At 39.9% G+C, this 23,963-nt stretch overlaps 1 protein-coding gene across 2 annotated transcripts in view; it reads left to right on the forward strand.

Moving 5' to 3' along the window:
- ADGRD1 (adhesion G protein-coupled receptor D1) overlaps positions 1–23,963 on the forward strand; it is an 802,257-nt gene that overhangs the window by 141,074 nt on the left and 637,220 nt on the right. For both annotated transcript variants that reach the window (XM_040347511.1, XM_040347515.1), the window contains 3 exons: positions 703–762; positions 5,884–6,004; positions 18,376–18,483. In XM_040347511.1, the coding sequence (XP_040203445.1) occupies positions 703–762; positions 5,884–6,004; positions 18,376–18,483 (289 nt within the window). The remainder of the gene's footprint in view (positions 1–702; positions 763–5,883; positions 6,005–18,375; positions 18,484–23,963) is intronic.

Genomic DNA, 23,963 nt, shown 5'->3' on the forward strand with positions numbered 1-23,963 from the left:
ATATGATCCAACAGCAGCCTATACCCATTCCACACAGGACACAAGTGTGTTTGATGCAAAGTTATGTATATACAATAGTCCAGTCTCTGCTGCGGTCAATTAACATTCAGTGACTGTCCACTGGCTTTAAGATCTTTGCCCAAAGTGGCAAGCCAATTTGTTGCTTGTGTGAGACGTGGCACTTTTATCCTCTTTTCAGTTTCTTATATATGTATATGTACATGTGCTGTTTGTTCATATTCTGCATCCAGTAAAAATAATGATCAATATCTCCTTTGAAAGTCACATTACTAATGTTTTAATACACCTGTTCTGGTATTAAAATACTAGAGAGCTTTTAGCTACATAAAAATAGTTCTTATGCTTTGCAGCTTTGTGCATTTACTTTTGTAAGAGATTTATTTCCGAGGCAGGATGATTCTGCAGAACTGCACTAAAATGCCACTATATCTAATGGTAGATTCATTGGCCTATGCTAGGGCCTAATTGAAGCACTGTATCATTCCCATGTATATTTCTATTATAATTAATCTGTTAAGTAATATACCTATAAACTAAGTAGGCATAAAACCAGAACTTTAATGCTGAGGATGCATGTATTTCCTGCAAGGCATAGGCTTTGCTTGGGCAATAGATTGCTGGGAAATATTTGTCTTAAATAAGACTTAGAACAATTTCATTATCTATACCATTTATTTACAGGCCTTTCTGAAAACTGTAGAAGAGGTCCTGTCACTGCCCACTTGGACTGACGTACCATCAGTAAGTACTCCCAGCTGCTGTTTTATAACTTGTGAAATTATTCTCACTGGAAAAAAGAAAAGTAAATACACACATACCATTAGATAATATGTATATGTGTATATATATATACCGGTATATATATATATATATATATATATATATATATATATATATATATATATACACACACACACACACACACAGTGCCTTGCGAAAGTATTCGGCCCCCTTGAACTTTGCGACCTTTTGCCACATTTCAGGCTTCAAACATAAAGATATAAAACTGCAATTTTTTTTGAACAATCAACAAGTGGGACACAATCACGAAGTGGAACAAAATGTATTGGATATTTCAAACTTTTTTAACAAATAAAAAACTGAAAAATTGGGCGTGCAAAATTATTCAGCCCCCTTAAGTTAATACTTTGTAGCGCCACCTTTTGCTGCGATTACAGCTGTAAGTCGCTTGGGGTATGTCTCTATCAGTTTTGCACATCGAGAGACTGAAATTTTTGCCCATTCCTCCTTGCAAAACAGCTCGAGCTCAGTGAGGTTGGATGGAGAGCGTTTGTGAACAGCAGTTTTCAGTTCTTTCCACAGATTCTCGATTGGATTCAGGTCTGGACTTTGACTTGGCCATTCTAACACCTGGATATGTTTATTTGTGAACCATTCCATTATAGATTTTGCTTTATGTTTTGGATCATTGTCTTGTTGGAAGACAAATCTCCGTCCCAGTCTCAGGTCTTTTGCAGACTCCATCAGGTTTTCTTCCAGAATGGTCCTGTATTTGGCTCCATCCATCTTCCCATCAATTTTAACCATCTTCCCTGCTGAAGAAAAGCAGGCCCAAACCATGATGCTGCCACCACCATGTTTGACAGTGGGGATGGTGTGTTCAGGGTGATGAGCTGTGTTGCTTTTACGCCAAACATAATGTTTTGAAAAGTTGCCAAAAAGTTCGATTTTGGTTTCATCTGACCAGAGCACCTTCTTCCACATGTTTGGTGTGTCTCCCAGGTGGCTTGTGGCAAACTTTAAACAACGCTTTTTATGGATATCTTTAAGAAATAGCTTTCTTCTTGCCACTCTTCCATAAAGGCCAGATTTGTGCAGTATACGACTGATTGTTGTCCTATGGACAGAGTCTCCCACCTCAGCTGTACATCTCTGCAGTTCATCCAGAGTGATCATGGGCCTCTTGGCTGCATCTCTAAACAGTCTTCTCCTTGTATGAGCTGAAAGTTTCAGAGGGACGGCCAGGTCTTCGTAGATTTGCAGTGGTCTGATACTCCTTCCATCTCAATATTATCACTTGCACAGTGCTCCTTGTGATGTTTAAAGCTTGGGAAATCTTTTTGTATCCAAATCTGGCATTAAACTTCTCCACAACAGTATCTCGGACCTGCCTGGTGTGTTCCTTGTTCTTCATGATGCTCTCTTCGCTTTAAAACGACCTCTGAGACTATCACAGTGCAGGTGCATTTATACGGAGACTTGATTACACACAGGTGGATTCTATTTATCATCATTAGTCATTTAGGTCAACATCGGATCATTCAGAGATCCTCACTGAACTTCTGGAGAGAGTTTGCTGCACTGAAAGTAAAGGGGCTGAACAATTTTGCACGCCCAATTTTTTATTTGTTAAAAAAGTTTGAAATATCCAATACATTTCGTTCCACTTCATGATTGTGTCCCACTTGTTGTTGATTCTTCAAAAAAAAAATACAGTTTTATATCTTTATGTTTGAAGCCTGAAATGTGGCAAAAGGTCGCAAAGTTCAAGGGGGGCGAATACTATCGCAAGGCACTGTGTATATATAATATATTTACACACACATACATATGATATATTCAGAACTCCTTATCTGTCTCTAATGCAAAACAGACATTTCTCAAGTGACAGTAGGGCTTGAATGTATGTTTGTAATGGATGCAAATGAGCATTTCATATTTGGGTTTTCATATTTACCACTTGCAGTTAGTAGACGGAGTACTAAGCAAATCTCACATAGCAGTTGCTGTGTTACCAATTGAACTGAAAGGAGGAATATATCTCCCCTCTTCCAAAAGAGATGACCAGTCACTAGTGAATTAACATGGGAATAGCATAGTAGTACAGGGCTTTCCTAATAAAAAAAACACCATGCTTTCTATCCTTAAGAAGTCTTATGGAGGACCCTGTAAAAATATTATTTGTAAGACTATTCATTTTAGAAAAATAATGTAAAAATAATACACAAAAAAGTAAGTACAATTGTCCAAAAACAATTACATTTAACCATAAATAGTTCTTGCTATAATAATAGCATTAGTTACTCAGGATGCACACAGAATTGGTGAGCCACTGACTGGTCACCAGACATGTACTGCTTGTGCCAGATTACTGACTCTTTAAGTCTCTGGTGCCCAACCTGCAGCCCAAGGGCCCTTTGGTGCATGATGTGCAGCCTTCAGACCTCAACAGTTTTTAGTGCTAAAATTTGGTTAGGGTAATAGCACTGATCTCTACTAGCCTCATGTACCTTGTTCCCTGTTTTATATTGTCTTTTGTAGCATAACCCCAGTCAGAAATGTATTATGTCCACATTCTCTGACCCTCATTTCCTTTAATAAGTCTGCAGTTTATGACAGTCTTCTCAAATATTACATATTGAACATTATGTGTGGCCCTTTGATGACATCATGGGCGGCAATTGAGGCCCCCATTAGCTTATAAGTTGACAACTACTTGAAAACTAGTGAAAAAAGAGTAGCAATAGCAGCCCTAAAATAAACGCACCCTACAAAACCGTTTAGCAAGGACTACATTCTTATTTCTATGCCAACAGGTTCCCTTTAATACTTAGATTTCCCAGAAGCATTATTTTAGTGTATAAGTCATGCAAAGTAAATTAATGTATATTAGGAAACTATTTTAAAATCCATATTACTGGTTATAGTTATAATGTATATACTTTGTTTGGTGCTCTACTCTTCTGAGAAGCTGCCTGGCACACACATAAGCCCCACAGAAAATCAAAAATGAAGTGCAAGTTTATTAAACCCACGCGGTATCTTTTCAATCTCTGATAAAAAGCGCATGGCTTACATTTACTTTATCATGGTGAACTTTGGACATTAATAATAAAACACACATTATTCACTAATGTGATGTGCTTAAAATGACTTTCAGCTTTGAAATGTCTAAATCATTTAGAGAATTTTGCAGCCGTGTCAGGTTAGACTTGAATCATCTCTGATCTTTTACTAAGTTATAGAAATTGCTGCTAAATAAAATGAAAGATATTATAGCTGAGTGTGGGTTTCACTTTCTTCTTTCAAAAGATTGACAGTTTTTTAAATTCTTATTCCTTCTGTGCGTCATATTCCTGCCTAATTTAAATAATTTCCCAATTGCATTTTTCTTGAGGTAAACCAGCAAGAAATCAACACATTTAAGTAGTAGTGCTAAACGTAGTAGAAGTACTAGTTGTAGTATTATAAACAAGTCCCAGATCTAATTACTATGTGGGTGGACTTGTGTCTTTTTTCAACCTCGCCTACTATGTAATTATGTGATGCACAAGCCTCATAAAATAAAAAAAGTCTCGGGAAAGGGGGATGGACCATTTGTGCTTCACATGGTCCTCCTCCAAGGCACTGCAGATCACAGGGGGTTGCGCTGGATATCCATGTCCCCGCAACGTTTTCTCATCCTTCTGTATTGCAAGCTTGCATAGTCTACATGAGAGTGGCAGCTCTGCCCTGAATTTGGGATTTGTAGCATTGTTGCCACACCTAGCTTCATTAGGTGGCCCTCACCAGCTCTAACTCTCAGTGATTTTTTGTGGAAGTTCTTAAATATGCCAGAAAGTTTTTTTCCATATTTTCTCTGCAATTTTTTTTTAAAAGGTAGGTGGCCTGGTCTTTCTCAACCCTCAACAGTTGCACATGCTTAGGACCAGCATCTAGAACATGATAACACAGGTACATAACAAATTTGTATACACACACTATGACCAAATCAGACAGGAGCAAATTAATTTACCTGCATGTCTTTGGAGTGTGGGAGAAAAACAAAGTAACCGGAAGAAACATATGCAAGCACAGGAAGAAAGTGGAGACTCCATGCAGATGGTTTCCTAGCCAAAATTCAACCCAGCGACCCTTATGATGCAAGGCATGCAAGCTAACCATTAAGGCACTGTGCTGCCCACACTAGAGGAGGATCTTCTGCTTATCCTAATGCCGCGTACACGCGATCATTTTTCGGCATGAAAAAAACGTTGTTTTAAAAAAATGTTATTTAAAATGATCGTGTGTGGGCTTCACATCATTTTTCGGTTTCTGAAAAACGACAATTTTTTTTCCGAACATGCTGCATTTTTTAACAATGTTTTTCGGGTTGTAAAAAATGATCATGTGTGGGCTAATACGACGTTAAAAACCCGCGCATGCTCAGAAGCAAGTTATGAGACGGGAGCGCTCGTTCTGGTAAAACTACCGTTCATAATGGAGTAAGCAGATTCATCACGCTGTAACAGACAGAAAAGCGTGAATCGTCTTTTACTAACACGGAATCAGCTAAAGCAGCCCCAAGCGTGGCATCATCCGCATGGAACTTCCCCTTTATAGTGCCGTTGTACGTGTTGTACGTCACCGCGCTTTGCTAGAGCATTTTTAAAAATGATGGTGTGTGGGCAACGTCGTTTTAATGATGAAGTTGGAAAAATTTCGTTTTTTCTACATACCGAAAAATGATCGTGTGTACGCGGCATTAGATCCATCCATGGTATATTTTATTACATAAACTTTATAGTAATTTTAAAGATATTGGGGTTGATTTACAAAAGGCAAATATACAGAACACTGCAGGGGGGAAGCTATGCTGATGTCTATCATCCAATCATGCGCAGACAAAAATGCTGTTTTTTTTTTTTTTTTTTTTGCATGCGATTGGGTATTCTTTGTAAAACAAAGCGTTACCTCATTTACTAAGTTCTGGAGCAACAGTTTATTTGCCTTTAGTAAATAAACTCCATTGGTTATTGAAACATAACCTTTGATGTTCACTGTATGTTTATACAGTTACAGAAAAGCAAAATGTCTAGAATCAAATATTTCAAATTAGATATTTACTTTGATTTCTGGCAGGCTCATCCTGAAGTTGCAGGGCTTATTGATACAGTTGACAAAGTAATTGGACATATGGCAAGAAACCTATTGGAAAGCCCCTCTGTGATTGTGACATTGGAAGGCCGATCATCCGTGGCAGGTAACAGATTTCATTTCAATTAAACAGATTTTAGTGGTTAACTTCATAACACATTTACAGTGTTGTAGGAACAAGATTTACAGTTGTTGCAGCTGCATCAAGGCCTATTATCCTGGTGTATATATGCAACCCTCTGTGCTCTGAAACTAGTAGTGTTCTTTTGTACATCAGCTCACTCTTTACAGTACTAAGCTGACACCCCAGGAGGCTACTGGGTCATGCATGTTTTGGTAGTGTGGTTTTGGTACACTAACAAATTGGAGTTGTTCATAGCTAAACTGTAACACATTTTGGGTAAGTACTGGCCTGCTAAGGTAAGCATTGTCCCTAAATTGCCCTAAATGTATCTCAGAACATAATTTGTTTTACAAATCATATATGTAAAGTCAATACACCCTGCAAAATACCTGTTCAATAAAATACATTGTACTTGCTTGTGCATTGTGCCCATTTAAACATTAGAAGAGTGTTTTTAGTAGGTTGTTTTTTCTCTCTCCCAGGCTTATAATCCAGACTGCGTATCCTGGTATAAGACTAACTATAGTTCTGGGTGGACAGTCCTGTCTGCCCATATATCTGCCACTAGGTTTCAGGTGCCTAAAGCAATGTACCTGTATTTTTAAGAGTGCCAGCACATTATTTTGTAATGACGAAAGCATTGTCAGGTTCTTCTTTAGTGTAGATCGTGTTTATATGAAGATATTATGCGTGTTCTTAGTGCGCATGCATGTCTGGAAGCAGGTCAGCCACTGCATTGAGCAAGCAAGGCTTATATTACTTCTTTTCAAGTGTTTCTTATTACTAATGTCAAGTCTTATGTGAATACACAAATATTTTTTTTTTCATATGCATCTTTATATTACAGTAAATGTAAGTATAACTTTACCTAAAAATAAAAACTCTATCAGCCAGTAATGTAATGACCAAATACTTCTCTTTGGCCCTCTACTTTTAATAACACCCTAGATGTGTCAGGGAAATAGGACTCTGTCGGTTAGAACAAAAAGGATGTATATCCTTGGGGATCTACGTCAATCTTTGAATATGGTAGATTGTTTTTAAGCTTTCTTAGTTTGACATCATAAAGCACTATGCAAATATGCATAACATTATCTGTAACCTCTATATCTCCTGTTTTGCAAAAGGCGTAGAGTTCATGATATCCCATCTTTGAACCCGTGAATAGTGATTTTGCTTGTTGGATTTAACTGATGTTATTAAAATTGATGGGGTATCATTAGAAAGTTATATGTACAAATAACAACATCTTCCATTTGGGGTGCAAGACATCTTTGGCCAACCAGTGGTTTACCTCCCAATTAGTCTTGGCCACAATTCTTCTCAAACTCCCAATGTTTAGACAATGGTACATCTAAGCTATCTAGTGATTCTTTCAGAAAATCTATTTGTGGCTGACGACTATATGATCAGGGACGGACCGACAACTCATGGGGCCCCCGGGCAATAGAAGATAGAAGATTATGGGGCAATAGAAGATTATGGGACCCCCGGGCTTACAGGTGGCCACCACGCCAGGAGGCAGTGCAGAGGTGGTGCAGCTAACATCTTGGGATTTTCACATCAAAAGCATGTCGGTATAGGTCATATCAGGGACAGATGTAAAAAAAAAAACACAGATTTTTACATACTGTCCCTGGTTTTACTGAGCCTGGCTACCCTGATGGGGACCCTAGTGGCATGGGGCCCTCGGGCAGTGCCCGAGTGCTCGAATGGTCAGTCCGCCCCTGTATATGATATTACAGTGACGTGATGTTTACAATTAATTATTTGTTCAAATATGATTGTGCGGTGGTATGCCATCACAATATGTTGCAACAGCTGTTGAGAAACTTGAATTATATTTGATTTACTTGTTCTGAGATAAAGAACAGTAATTTATTTTATTTTAATTTGGAAAAATATAACTTTCTAAGTCACAGATAATAGGGGTCTGTTTATTGTACATATTATAGTGGTGACATCTGATCCTTTTCTACAAAAGAATGTAGAAAGACATAATTGAATTTGTAGCAAAAGATTGTGTACGGAGCTGAAACATACATGTACAAACATTTCTTTTGAAGTTCAGTAAAAAAGAAAAGTGATGTTTGATGTACAGACACAAGGAGCACGGAACTGTGTCATACACTGTTCCTGTTAATGTGTGGGAAAAATAGAATGATGGGTATTTAGTGTGTGGAAATAAAATGGCCTTTGTTGCTGTGGTCATCCGCTGGAAGAAATCATGGAAAATGGACATTCCGTTATTAAGGACAGTAAACTAACATTAAGCTGTTAGTGTAAGCAAACTGTTTGTACTTAGATACACAGCAGTAAAATATTTTATTATTGGTTGGAGAAGTAAGTGAACAGCCAGATAAAAGAAAAAAATTGCTTTTGGGTACATTAATAATTGCACCATTACTTTTGCACTGCAAGAATGTAACTACCTGCACAGTTAGAATAGTAATGCATAAAATATAGAGTATAACACCCATTAGCAGAATAGAACTATGGGAAAACAATTGTCATAAGAAATACAGATTGCCCGATTTTACCTATTTATTTTATTTCTAAAGCTTACAATGTAGAATAAAATACACAGCAACATAATGTTTATTCCGCTGGATGAATTTTGTACAGCATAGCCATTTATCTTTTCTCTCCGTTATTTAAGCTTTTCTGCTTGTTTTAGACAGTAACATATAAATGAAATGAGAAACAAAGAAGAAGGTTGCATGTCTGCTGTAGTAAAACTAGTTTTAATTGACACAATAGCATAAAATCACTTACATCAAAGTTAATATTGAATCACTTGTATCAGGACAATCAGGATAGCAGCCAGTGGTGTATACTGTATATACATGAAATGCCAAAAACATGTGACTTATTTGTTAGAAAGAATTGCAGTATGTCAGAATAGTAAATGAGCAAAGGTAAACATTAATTTATGGTCAGCGATGTTTATAAAACTAGCTTTCCAGGGACTAATAGGATTCATTCGATTCTGACATTAGAGCCTCAGCAGTGCCAACTTTCAGAGCAGGGAGGGTTAGTTTCCAGGTCAAGACAGGTAAGTACTGTATGCTAACAGTGGGTTATGTTTATACAAGAGATGTTTTGTATGAGAGAGTTACAGGGAAGGGTTAGCATGAGGGCAAGGCTTAGGGTTAAAGGGATTGATTAGTGTGAGGCCCCGTACACACCACCGAGTTTCTCGGCAGAATTCAGCCAGAAACTCGATCGGAGCTGAATTCTGCCGAGAAACCCGGCCGTGTGTACACTTTCGACCGAGGAAGCCGACGAGTTCCTCGTCGAGCCAAATAGAGAACATGTTCTCTATTTCCTCGTTGTTCAATGAGGAAAGTTGGCTCGCCGAGATCCTCGGCGGCTTCACACAGAACTCGACGAGCAAAACGATGAGTTTTGCCCGTCGAGTTCCTCGGACGTGTGTACGGGGCCTCAGGGTTACAGGGAGGGTCAGTGTTAAGATTACAGGAAGCATTAGTTGGAATGCAAGGTTTAGTGTTACCCAGATGGTTAGTGCTTGGGTTACAGGGATGGTTTGTGATAATGTTACATAGATGGTAAGTTAGAGGGCAAGACTTAGGGTTACACAGATGGTTAGTGCTAGAGTTACAGGGAAAGTTAGTATTAAAGTGGTTGTTAACCCACTTCTATAAAATGCTCCTATCCCCCTTGTAATATTATAATAAGTGCCCCAGTGCATGTGTTATATAAAAAATACGCTTATCTGTACCGCTAACACAATGGCTCCCGGCTCTCAGGTGCCTCCTTTCTCCTCTCCCCGGCTGACAGTTGCAGTGGGCGGGGCCGAGCACTGCGATGGAAGTCAGCTGGGGAGGAGAGGAGAGAGTAGAGAGAGAGCCGAGTAGTCACATGATTGATGGGAACCTGTGTTAGCGGTACAGGTAAACATATTTATTATATAACACAGGCACAGGGGTGCTTATTGTAATATTACAGAGGGGATAGGAACATTTTATACTTAATATGAGAGCATTTGGAGCTATTTTGACTATACGTCACAGAGTAAGTCCAGGCTCTGAAAAGATCCTGACCATATGGTGGGGGTCCACACAAAAGCCTGGGGTGACAGCTGGCTCAGCCTCTTAGCAATCTGCTGAGAGACTGAGCCAGCACCTCCCACCCTTCCCACAGCCCAGCACCCCAGTGAGCACGGGGGGGGGGGGGACAGAGCAGAGAGGCAAAGATGGTTCTCTACTCACAGAATGCTCAGGTAGAATTCAGCACTAAGATCATGGTGCAATGAGCAATGTCCTACTCTGAAAAACTAACGCTAGACCTCACACTAACTGAGAACTGAGCAATCAAACACTGCTGATCGATTAGTTCTCAGTGCAGAACTGGTGGGAGACAGATGTAGCATCACATCGATTCTGCATCCACCTAGGTGAGATAAATGTTTTTTGTGTTAGCAAGGCTTAGGGTAACAGGGAGGGTTAGTGTTATGGTTACAGAACGTTTTAGTCAGAGGGCAAGGCTTAGGGTTACAGGAGGGATATTGTTTTGGTTACAGGGAGAGTTAGTATTAGGATGTCAAATCGCATCTCAAATCGGCGGCAATTGTCGGCAATGGCACCGTCCTAATCTGCGGCGCTGCACCGATTTCAAAAAGTAGTTCCTGTACAGATGTCTCTGAAATTGTGGCCGAAATCGGGACTGCCAGCGGAAGTGAAATCGTGCGAGTTCAGCTGAACTCGCACGGCTTCACTCCCGCAGCCCAGTGTGAACCTGGGCTTAGTGTTACAGGCAGGGTTTACATGAGGGCTAGTTCAAGGCTTATAAGGAGGGTTTGCATGAAGGATGGTGTTAGGCCGGGTTCACTTGTTTGTACTGCAGTAACATGTTAATTTTGCCATATGTTACTACGACGAATAGTAATATGTGAATCATGATGTTTTATGGTGCCATGCCTCCCAACGCAAATCACAAAAACAATTCTGCATTGTAGCACACAACAGCACATTGATGTGAACCATTCAAAATGGAGGTGCTATACTGCAAACCAAGTGAAAAAGCAACCTAGCACACATTAACATGCATTCATTAATGCTATTTGACCATCACACGGTGAGGTTGATTTACAGTACTACACATGGCTTTTTTTCTCAGACAATAGGTACTGGAACTTAACCACGACCCCACAAAACCCTTCCCCCTCCAAATCACATCAAATAGTGGATGTGGTCAGTCAAATTTCACAAACAGTAGGAGGGTCTTAAATGGGCATTAAATACCAGGATTGCATTACATGCAGAGTGCAGAGCTGTCACTTGTAAACACAGAAACCAGACTTCTGTGTTTACAAGTGATAGTGGTGAGCAGGCACCAAGGGTCTGAGCCAAGTTCCCCCTGAAAAAAAAGCCCTGGTACTACAGGAATAGACCATGTTCACTTTGTAAAGTGAACTTTTACCTGGCTTAGTGAGTAAGGTGCAGTTAAGTGATAATTAATTTTGCAACAAATATGCAATCACGTTCAATGAAAATTAAAAAGAAACAGGATTTGTGCTAATTTGCTCAGGATTATTTTTGTACATGACTGAACTCACTTTCACTTCATTCGCTAAGCTAAGTGAAAACTCACTTTGCAAGTGAAAATGCTCTAGTGCTCCTGGACCAGTAGGTAGACAGGTAAGCAGCAGGTAGACAGTCACAAAACAAATGCAAGAGGAAACAATGACAATCAGGCATGGTTTTACACCCTTAAAGCGGATCTCCCACGGCTTAATCGTTTTTTTTTTTATTGCCTATTCAAATGTGTATTAGCACTGCTGTGCTAAACTCACGTTTCCGGTGTCCGACCGCCCCTCCGCTGTTATTTCATCCATAAGAAAAACTTTTATTCTCGTTTGCGTCCCGTGGCCATCTTGGCTTTGGGCGCTCGATTCCAACAAGGAGCTACTTCCTATTTGCGGTGGATGCTGTCCCAGCATCCACCGCTCGATCTCGTGCATGCGCACTGGCGAATGTGCCCGGCGGCGTATCAGTAACAGTATCTGTGCTCTAATGAATGGAGAAGTTTAAAACGCCCGCCCCTTCCTTTGTTTACATCCGCGTCACTTCCTGCAAAATGAAGTCACGCGATGCTTGATAACAGAGGAGAATATTACTTAGAGAGATCTGACACTGGCTCCCAGCAGGCACAGCGCGGCGCAGGAAACGGCAGAAAAACCTGTCGAAAACCCGAGGGGGGGGCAGACCGGAAGCAAGGCTCGTAATTAAGGTACATATTTGCTAATGAAAATAAAAATAGCCGATTCATGATTAGTTTTTTTTTTTATTTTTTTTTTTTTTATTTCCTCTTCCTCCCCTATTTTATTAAAATAATTACACATCTCTGGGACCAAGAGTTCTTTAAATTTTTTGTAATATATAATCGGCAAGCCATCAGGACCTGGGCTCTTACCACACGGTGTTTCCTGGAAAGCTCTGTATATCTCGTCTTGAGTTATTGGAGCCTCCAGGGATTCAATGTCGTTTTGAGAGATTTTAGGTAATTTCACTTCTTCTAGGTATTCCCTAATTTTCTTTTTTCTAATATTTTCCTGCTCTTGAGTTTCATTTATTCTTATTGCGTATAATGAACTATAGAAAGTCCGAAAGGATTCAGCAATTTCAGACGTCCTATATTTCATCTGGCCGTCTTGGTTTTTTATTTTTTCTATGTAGTTTTTCTTTTTTTTTTTCCTGGATATTCTTGCTAAATATTTCCCTGGTTTGTTCCCCCATTTATACCTCTCTTTTCTAACGTTTTTGAATGTGTCCCTTGTTTCAACCTTCATTAAATCTCTGAGCTGGGCCCTCTTTGCAACAATTTCTTGATATATTTCATTTTCTCCTCGCTCTTTATGCGTTTGCTCCAATTCAAATAACTCAGTTGTTAGTTTTTCCATGTTTAATTTTCTTATTTTTTTTTTCCCTGCTCCTATCGAAATTAGTTTCCCTCTAATGTATGCCTTATGGGCCTCCCATACAGTGGCTACCCTTACTTCAGGTGTATTATTGAGGGTGAAATATTGCTCCAAATCAGTTCTCACTATGTTATTTACCTCGCTGTCCTCTAAAAGTTCTTCATTTAAGTTCCATGATCCTTTTCTTTGCTCTATCTCTTTGAATCTAATTTTTACTATTACCGGAGCATGATCTGAGATTGTAGTTACCCCTATTGAAGTTTTAACTACCTCTTCCAGTAACTCGTGGTCTACCATTATATAATCCAGTCTTGAGTATGTTCCATGCACGGAAGAGTAATAGGTGTAGTCCTTTTTATTTGGATATGTTATTCTCCAAGGATCTATTAAACAGTGACTGTGGATTTTTTTCCCTAATATTCTTAGCTGTTTAATATTTCGCCTCTGTGCCCCGGACGTACTATCTAGTTGATAGTCCATTGAAAGGTTGAGGTCTCCTGCGAGTATTACATGTCCAAGTTTAAAATCCATTAAAGCATTCAAGATCCCCCTCAGGTATTTATGTGGTTGGCTGTTTGGGCAATATATGTTTGCTAACGTGTATTTTTTCCCTTGGAGTATTCCTTTTAAAAACAAATAGCGGCCTTCCGGGTCCACTTTCCTGTCTTCTACTGTGAAGGAGATGTTCTTCCCTATTCCTATGGCGACCCCCTTGGCTCTCTTCTTTGGAGAATCCCCATAGTACCAGGTGGGAACTGCCCGAGAATACAATTTAACACTAGAATCCAATGTTATGTGAGTCTCTTGCAAAAAAACTATTTCCGCTGAGTACCTTTCAACCTCTCTTAATACCATATGCCTTTTTTCCGGGCAGTTGAGACCTCTTACATTATATGTTAAGAAATTTATATTTGTCATATTTTTCTCTTTTTTTTTTTTTTCCCCTGTACTTTTCTCAAGTGTATTTGTTTTTCCTTGTTGCATGACACACAGATCTGGGCCCCTTTTCCTAGTCTTCCCCTCCCCTCCCCCACCCGAACCCCTTCTCCCACCCTCCCTCCCCTCCTCCCCCCTCCGCCCCCCCCCACTCATACCTTACCCCTATGATCTTCGTCTGGGGCTTTCTCATCCCCTCCCTCCTCCCCCCTTCCCTTTGGTTGATCCTTGACCCTTTGGTCATATTGGAGCTTTTCTTATTTGGCGCTCCAGGCGCTCTTTTGCTCCTCCGGCTGAGGTGGAATTCTATGTTAGCCCGGTCTCCTATCTCCCATGCATGGGAGACTGGGGAAGGAGTACTCTCCAGGTCCTCCCTCTCCTCAACCCCGCTCCCGTTGTTTACTATATTTGTGCCTCCCTATCCCCCCCTCCCCCCCCCCCCTCCCCCCCCCCCTCCGCCGTCACTTCAACATTGTTAATCTTTTTTGGGTGGTATTGGGATATCCAGTCGCTGACAAAACTCTGGAACTTCCTCTAAGAACCTTAATCTTGCAGAGATACCGTTTTTCCTGCCTATTAGGCAGGCTGGGAATCCCCAATTATATTGTATACCATGTTCCTGTAAGATTCCTAGCAGGGGTTTTAAGCTTCTTCTTCTTTTTAACGTCTCTTGTGACAGGTCTTGGTATATTTGAATAATATGTTGATCGTATTCTAATGGCGACTTCCCTCTCAGTTTTCTCCATAGTTGGTTTTTCTCTTCCCAACTTTCAAACCGGACAATAATGTCCCTTGGATAATCTTGTACTCTCTCTCTCGAACTCCTTATCCTGTGCGCACGTTCTATTTTTAGTGGGGAGGTTATTTCTCTCTCTAATATTGGATTACAAATTTTTCTTATTATTTCTGGGAGATCCTCAGCTTGTGTCGTTTCTGGGATTCCGCGTATTCTTATGTTCTTCCTTCTCTCTCTATTTTCTTGATCTTCTAATGTATACGCCTGTTCTCGTTGGTTTTTTTTTAATGCTTTTATTTCATCCTCTAATTTTTTGACTGAGGTTGCATTGTAATCAACTTTTTTCTCCACTTCTTCCACTCTTTCCAGTATATACCCCATATTTCTCTCCATTTTCTCCATATGCAATTTAACCACTTAAGCCCCGGACCAATATGCAGCCTAAAGACCCAAGGTGTTTTTACAGTTCGGGACTGCGTCGCTTTAACAGACAATTGCGCGGTCGTGCGACGTGGCTCCCAAACAAAATTGGCGTCCTTTTTTCCCCACAAATAGAGCTTTCTTTTGGTGGTATTTGATCACATCTGCGGTTTTTAGTTTTTGCGCTATAAACAAAAATAGAGCGACAATTTTGAAAAAAAAGCAATATTTTTTACTTTTTGCTGTAATAAATATCCCCCAAAAACATATATAAAAACATTTTTTTTCCTCAGTTTAGGCCGATACGTATTCTTCTACCTATTTTTAGTAAAAAAAATCGCAATAAGCGTTTATCGATTGGTTTGCGCAAAATTTATAGTGTTTACAAAATAGGGGATAGTTTTATTGCATTTTTATTTTTTATTTTTTTTTTACTACTAATGGCGGCGATCAGCAATTTTTTTCGTGACTGCGACATTATGGCGGACACTTCGGACAATTTTGACACATTTTTGGGACCATTGTCATTTTCACAGCAAAAAATGCATTTAAATTGCATTCTTTATTGTGAAAATGACAGTTGCAGTTTGGGAGTTAACCACAGGTGGCGCTGTAGGAGTTAGGGTGCACCTAGTATGTGTTTACAACTGTTTGGGGGTGTGGCTGTAGGAATGACGTCATCGATCGTGTCTTCCCTATAAAGGGAATGACGCGATCGATGCGCCGCCATAGTGAAGGACGGGGAAGCCGTGTTTACACACGGCTCTCCTCGTTCTTCAGCTCCGGGGAGCGATCGCGACGGAGCGGCTATAAACAAATAGCCGCGCCGTGGTCCCGGATCGCTCCCCGAGCGGACCCGACCACCGCATGTAGCGGGGGGGGTCCCGATCGGACCCCCCACCCGCTAATAGGCGAGGACGTACCTATACGCCCATGTGCCTGTACGTGCCATATTGTGGACGTATATGTACATGCGGTGGTCCTTAAGTGGTTAAGTGATCTTTCTAAAGCAGCAAACATTCCTTCCATTTCCCTTTTTGTTGGCAAAAGTGTTATATCCTGCATTTCATCCTTATTTCTTTGTTCGAGATCTATTTCTTTATCTTTGTCTGTTTCTCTATCTTGGTCTATTCTAATCTCTAATAGTGACTCTGAGAGTATTTCTGCGTCCGCCAAGGTACTACCGCTCCCCTTTTTTTTATCTTCTTTTTTTTTCCTTTCCTTTTCTGCTTGAGCTCCTCTGGTAGTTGTTGGTTTCTCTGTATGCTGGTTGTCGCCGTTTACCCCATGGGTCACAAATTTACACATCGGGCCTGGGCTTTGACTTAAGCGGGGGACCTTTGGGATTGCCCCGCCTTTCACTCCTTTTCCCCTTGTGGCCATCCTTCACCCCTATCGGTCCTGCGCTAGCCCTGGGTGTATACCCGTGCTTCTTACCGCGCCTAAGTTGTACCTGCCCACTTTGCCGGTATTTTATGAGATGTCCGTTTTACGGTAGTGGGGGGTGTATGCTACATGTAACAATATTTTTTTTTTGTAGTTTCTTATATCAAGGTTTAATGTTACTATGGTTTTTCTACCCTTTGGCTTTAACTGTAGATTAAAGTATCAGTCTCCAGTGCCCGTCAATCTTAAGATCCTCCTTTTACCGGTTTCAGGACTCAATAGTATAATAAATTACACTATACGGTGTCCTTTTTCCGTTGTATCCGCCAGTTTTTAGTCCCGTTCTCGGTCGACTCGTCTGTATATTGTATATTATAGTTTCTAAAATGTCTTGTAAGCAGAGTTCAATATATATTGCATATATTCTATTGAGAAGAGTTCTCCCTGTATTTTAATTGATCCCGATAGGGAGAAGGGAAATGTCCAGGGGATGCCGCCAAGAGGACAGTCTAGCAGCTTTCTGATAGAGAAAGGGAAAGTATTTGCTGCTATGAGTTATACTATATACTGTTTTCTTACGAGAAATAATTATCCATTTTTAGTCCCGTTCTATACCAGATCCTATATATACTGTGACCAGTAAGATACAATGCGAGCTGTATACCATTGCTGTCTTCCCGTGGAGTTCCACGTATGCTCCGCATAAAAAAAAAAAAAAGTCTCGTTGTGCCTTAGTGATTTGTCACAATATGGGAGGGAGAGGTACCAAAAAAGGGGCCGCCAAAACAATAAGATTACAAGTGCAGAAAATACCATTAATAAGCATATATCACTTATATCAACAAGCATTTATCACTTATGTCACTTGTTGCCTGTCTTTGTGTCAGTCCCGGCTGTTGGCCCTCCAATGCCAGTGTCCCATTAAAAATCCTCTTTTTTTTTCTTCTTTGGTTCTTAGTTCTTAGTCCGTGTTAATGCATTGTACTCACCACTCTGATGAATATAAAATACTCACCATTCTGGTAATTTTCAAAAGAAAATAAAGTGCCGCACGTGAACTGCTGCAGTATGTTTCCGCTCTTACCCTCTTGTTGCAGGAGTTTGTAGGACCAAATGCGGACTTAATCTTTTCTTTGCTTTTAGTGCGGTCAGTTACTTCAGCTGCAAGCTGCAAGACTATGAGGTGCTGCTTGATGCTAGGTGTCCCTTTCGTCTACCTCCGCTCTGCTTGCCTGTTAATATACGCAGCTTACTGCTGCCCTCCACACAGCTGCCTAACACACGGCCCCAGCGTGGGCACCCGCAAACTTTGCAGAACGAGGGGGACACAACACAAAAAAAAAAAAAAACTTTCTGGTGCCTTGGTGTGGCGCCGGTCCCCATTCGCCTCGCTGCGTCCTCCCCTTGCTCTGCACATAGTGGCGAAATGGCGAGATGGCGTCTCCGAGTGCCGCTCTCGCCTGATCTAGCAGGGAGAGGGAGAGGTCCGGCTCCTATGCATCTCCGATTTAGGAGCAAGGTTGGAGAGCGAGGGCTCCCGTCTAGCTACTCCTCCAGACTGACCGCGCCATTCCAAGACTCCTCCCTCTTCCGTCACTCATGATTAGTTAGGAGCGGTAGTAATATGGAGCTATAGTTTAAATGAGGGTGGAGATCCGCTTTAACCATCACTTTGTTTCCAAGAATGTGTTGCTCTATAGACAATGTCTGTCTCCCTATCTGGAAAAAAAGACATGATTACATGATTGTCATCTATGGGCACTTTAGGATTTCCTATTCTCAGGAAATTATTAGAATCACTTTCAAGGCTATAGTTCTAATCTTCCAATGATTGCACACCTAGACCATTTAGAGTAAAAACTTCTGTTTTGAGAAGGGCCATGAGATACATATTCTTTCTATAAATGTAGCCACTGTCATTTGTTGATTTTGCAGATTACTCGATGGTAAAGGTGCCTCAGGCTTTGAGCTTGCCACACTACCGCTTTCCATCTGAAGGACAGTCTTACATCTCTGTTCCTGGTGAAGCATTTCTAAGCAAATGTAAGTTTTATTTTAAGTGTATATATTTTGTTACCTTGTTATATATTTTATTTTATTGAGTTTAAAGTGAAACTGTAATGATTTTATGGTACCGTATTTGCCGGTGTATAAGATGATCGGGCGTATAAGACGACCCCTTAATTTTACAGTTTCAAGGCTTCCAAAGCTTCATATTTCTTCCTTCTGGAGCCATATTCTTCTTCATTCTTGCTGGAGCTGGAGCCATATTCTTCTTCCTTCTTGCTGGAGCTGGAGCCAATCACGACGGGCAATGTATTCTATTAATGAATGCAAAGCCTGCTTGGATTGGCAGAGGCTGTAACATCATCAGCCCACGCCTCTCTGACTCTCAAAGCCAATCCGAGCAGGCTACTGTATGTAGCCTGCTTGGATTGGCAGAAGTTGTTACTCCAATCTGAGCAGGCTCTGTATTCATTTGAATACATCGCTCACCGGGATTGGCTAAGCGATATATACTGTATGTAGCCGAAGCTACATAGAGTATTTAGGCACATCCAGCAGGCATCCGAGCAGCTTACCCGGCGTATAAGACGACCCCTGCTTTTTGGCCAGTTTTTTAAGTGTAAGGCCTCGTACACACGACCGAGTTTCTTGGCAAAAAACAGCAAGAAACTTGCTGGGAGTTATTTTTTTGCAGAGGAAACCGGTCGTGTGTACATTTTCGTCGAGAAACTCGACGAGCCAAAAAGAGAGCATGTTCTCTATTTCCTTGACGGGAATGGAGAAAATTGGCTTGTCGAGTTTCGACGGCTTCACAAGGAACTCGAGCAAAACGATGTGTTTCGCCCGTCGAGTTTCTCGGTCGTGTAGTCTTATACGCCAGCATATACAGTAATTTTATTTTTTTACAAATTAATATTTAATAAATAATGAATATGACACAGATTTTACAGTGCACTTTACAGTGCACCATAGGTTTAGAAAACAGAAAGCACAGCAGTGACATTTTCCCTTTAAACTCTCTCCCTATTTAAAACTCTGGAGTCATTTCTCTGGCTCATTTAACTACAGTATGCAAACAGGTGTTTTTCAGCAAAGAATAATGTGGTAAACATGAAAAGTGAAGTCTACAGCTCCATCTGCTGGCTGTAAAAGCATGCATATTAAATACTGATTTAAATTTTAATATATTCATATCAGTACTCCGACTGATTTTTTTTTTCCAACGGAATTCCGTTCAAGCTGTCTTGCATACACACTGTCACACCAAATTCCGACTGTCAAGAACGCAGTGACGTATAACACGACGAGTCAAGAAAAATGAAGTTCAATGCTTCCGAGCATGCGTCGACTTGATTCTAAGCATGCATATTTTTTTCTCTGTCGGAGTTCCATACAGATGAACGGAATTTCCGATATCATTTTTTTCCGTAGAAAAAAACAGAACATCTTCTCTTTATAAGTCCATCGGAATTTCCGAAGGAAAAACTCAGATGGGGCATACACATATCTGATGAAAAAATTCCATCTGACTTTTTTAATCGGAAATTCCGATCGTGTGTACAAGGCATAAGTGACATCCTCACAGCCAGCCCCAGCTCACCACACTCAGTAATCTCTGCCACTTTCACAGAATACTTTTCGGAGGTAGGAAAGTGCTATTGTCCTTTCATTATTATAAACTCCAAGACAAGGACATTGACAAGACCCTGAGAAGGAGTGATTTTACCACATATGGGACAGGGCAGCTAATGTGAAAGACAGTATAAGTAAAAAACAGTATAACAAATACAATAGAGCATGTGTAAAATGTTTATGCAATCTAACCAGACAAGTATTGCTTTGCCACACTAAAAGTTCACAGATTGTATTTATCCACTGTTATTGCTTCTTGCAGTTAGTGGCTCATGAAAAAAATCTCTCCATACATTTTTTTTAATATTCCCACCCGAAGGGTATTCATTTCTTAACTACTTTGCTACCAGGGCCATTTCCTCCCCTTTTGCACAAAAACGCATATTTTAGGATGGAACATTTGTTAACCTCCCAAGCTGTATATATTTTCTAAACGCAAAGACCCTGGAGAATAGAATGGTGGCAGTTGATTTTTTTTTATGTCACATGTTTATCAAATATATTTTCAATTAAAAATGCACTAAAGTTAATATTAGTGCACACAATTTTTGATCAAATATTACTTGTTGCAAAAAGTAAATAGATGTCAAGCCTTAAAATTGCACGTGCCCATGAAAAAGCAACAAAATTCGGTATCCAAAATCCATAAGTTGCTTTAAAAATATTTACAGGTTTTTAGTTTAGAATTACTGGTAACCATGAATGGCCCTAGAATTTTTGCCCTTAGTACAACATTCGCAGCAATATGTAATATATAGTGTAATTGTTGTTGCATACATTTGCATTGTGTGTATATGGGGGACATGGACATCAAATTGTATTTGTTTTTTCTATATGTTATTTTTTTTACTTTTTTGGTCTATAATTAACTTTATTGCTTCTGGCTAGATGATAGCACACAGTAATGGAAAGTTCTCTATTAGACATCAGGGGTCTAATTCTCCACAGAACCTAACAGAGCACATACAATGCCCCAATAGCTTCTTCCCCAGCCATAGTGCCCCAGGATTAACTTTATTGCTTCTGGCTGTAATGACAAATTCTTTTTATCAAGACATCAGAGTTCATCAGCTGAACTCAGAAGTGATGTAATATATGTGACTTAGATGATCATTTACTGGAGGGGAGACCATCAAACAGAAATTCACTGGTCTCCCTCTGCTCCACCTGCTGACACATGCCATACCAGTCCTGGGCCCATTTCCAACTGAATGTAATATATTTCAGCTCCAATCCTATTTTACCAAAAATATGTAGCAGAATACATTTTGGCACAAACCAATGAAGAAATTAAATATTTTTCATTGAATATATTTTATAGCTTAACCACTTAACCCCTGGACCATATTGCTGGTCAAAGACCAGAGCACTTTTTGCGATTCGGCACTGCCTCACTTTAACTGACAATTACGCGGTCGTGCGACGTGGCTCCCAAACAAAATTGGCGTCCTTTTTTTCCCACCAATTGAGCTTTTTTTTGGTGGTATTTGATCACCTCGGTTTTTAGTTTTTGCGCTATAAACAAAAATAGAGCGACAATTTTGAAAAAAAATATTATTTTTTACTTTTTGCTGTAATAAATATCCCCCAAAAATATATAAAAATTGTTTTTTTTCCTCAGTTTAGGCCGATACGTATTCTTCTACATATTTTTTGTAAGAAAAAAATCGCAATAAGCGTTTTTTGATTGGTTTGCGCAAAAGTTATAGCGTTTACAAAATACGGGATATTTTTATGGCATTTCTATTAATATTTTTTTTTACTAGTAATGGCAGCGATCAGCAATTTTTTCCGGTACTGCGACATTATGGCGGACACTTCGGACACTTTTGACACATTTTTGGGACCATTGGCATTTTTATAGCGATCAGTGCTATAAAAATGCATTGGATTACTATAAAAATGCCACTGGCAGTGAAGGGGTTAACACTAGGGGGCGGGGAAGGGGTTAAGTATGTTCCCTAGGTGTGTTCTGAATGTAGGGGGGGTGGACTCACTAGGGGAAATCACTGACCTTCTGTTCATACATTGTATGAACAGAGGATCAGCATTTCCCCCCCTGACAGGACCGGGAGCTGTGTGTTTACACACACAGCTCCCGGTCCCCGCTCTGTAACGAGCGATCGCGTGTGCCCGGCGGCGAACCCGCCCGCCGGGCACGCGCACGGGAGTCAGGGGCGAGCGGGCGGCACGCACGTCCCTAGTGGCCTGCGAGAGAGCCGACGTAGAGCTCCGAGCTCTCGCGCAGGGGAGCCGAAATGCCGCCGTAAAACGACAGCGGCAGGTCGACAAGTAGATAAAGTAAAAAATATAGTATTTTTTTTCAAAATTGTCAGGCTTTTTTGTTTATAGCACAAAAAATAAAAAAACACAGAGCTGATCAAATAACACCAAAAGAAAGCTCTATTTGTGGGGAAAAAAGGACATCAATTTTATTTGGGTACAGCGTCACATGACCGCGCAATTGTCAGTTAAAATAACGCAGTGTCGTATCGCAAAAAAAGGCCTGGTCTTGAAGAGGTTAAGTAAGAACAGTATTTGAAATAATAATGACCTGTAGAAATGTTATTTAATTTTTGGTAATATCCAGGAATCTGACTCTTTAGCTGCAGGCCGACAAAAACATTTTACAGAATTTCTGAGAATTAGACATTAATCAGTTTTAAACTTTTTGAGCTCCAGACGTCAGGCTCATTCCACTTTAGACTTTAAAACAATGTGAAAAATAGAGTAAAGTTTTTTTTTTTTAGGAGCAGCATGGGTTTTAGCTATATTTCTACTGTAAACATAAACCCTATTTTTTGTTGGAATTGAGAATAATTTTCCTGAATTCCTGGAAATGTCAGGTACTTTAAGCACTTAGGTGTTTAAAATGATAGGCGACAAGTTCTGCAATGTACTTTTGTAAAGAGCAGCTTAGATTTAAGCCATATTTTCACTTAAAATTATCTGAAAAATTAGGTCCATTTTAAAGTTTTATTTTGTTTCAATTGCTGATGTTCTTTGCATTTTAAGTAAAATACAAATTATACATTCAGAATACTTAAAAAAAAGTCACTATACATTATGCAATGATATGGTGCTTCCCAGCAGTGAAAAAGTAATTTAAATAATTTATATCTCTTTGCGCTGCGGAACTTGATATATCTTTTTTAAACCTAACCTTTTCTTCATCAGAAGGGCAATGAATTTGTTGAAAGAAACGATGGCTCCTTTTTTCTCTTTCCATTAAATCACCAAGCCTAGCAGGCCACTGTGGCAGTGATGTATTTAAAATAAGGTGCCATTATGTTTGCATTTTGTGCTACCAGTCTCTGATTCATGATGGTTTCTTTACACTTTGAATGAACTCAGAGCTTGTCATCCAGAAATCACCAGGCAGCTGCACAGTCAACGCCAATTGGAAAGATGAGGTGATATTCAAATAATTTACAGAACAGAATCTGACCAACTGGAATAGTTAGGGTACAATTTGGATTTGCATAGTACATGGTCAAAATATTACATCTTTGAGTGCAAAGACAATACGGTGTGGTAATAATTTAAATTGACAGGTTGGAATGGATAAATGTACTCTGTGAAGTGCTTAGAGACATATTGATATTATGCACATTAATTAAGTTGAATTTCAAATAAAAATTAACTTACTGAACTTATCGACATTAGGGAATGTTTAGGGGTGGTGGCACTGCCATATCAAGCCAGTGCAGAATAACTTCACCTCTTAAATCTCTCATGTCTTCATTAGCACTTTTTTTTAAAGCAGTTAATAAGTTGTTTTGCTTGTGATCACTGTCATGTTGTCAGTGTTAAGAACATAAGGACAAACAGTGAGGTTTGAATATCCAGCATTAGCGTATTACCAGTGCCTGTGTGTCAATTTA

This window comes from Rana temporaria, chromosome 1 (genome assembly GCF_905171775.1).
Source record: "Rana temporaria chromosome 1, aRanTem1.1, whole genome shotgun sequence".
Lineage (NCBI taxonomy): Eukaryota > Metazoa > Chordata > Amphibia > Anura > Ranidae > Rana > Rana temporaria.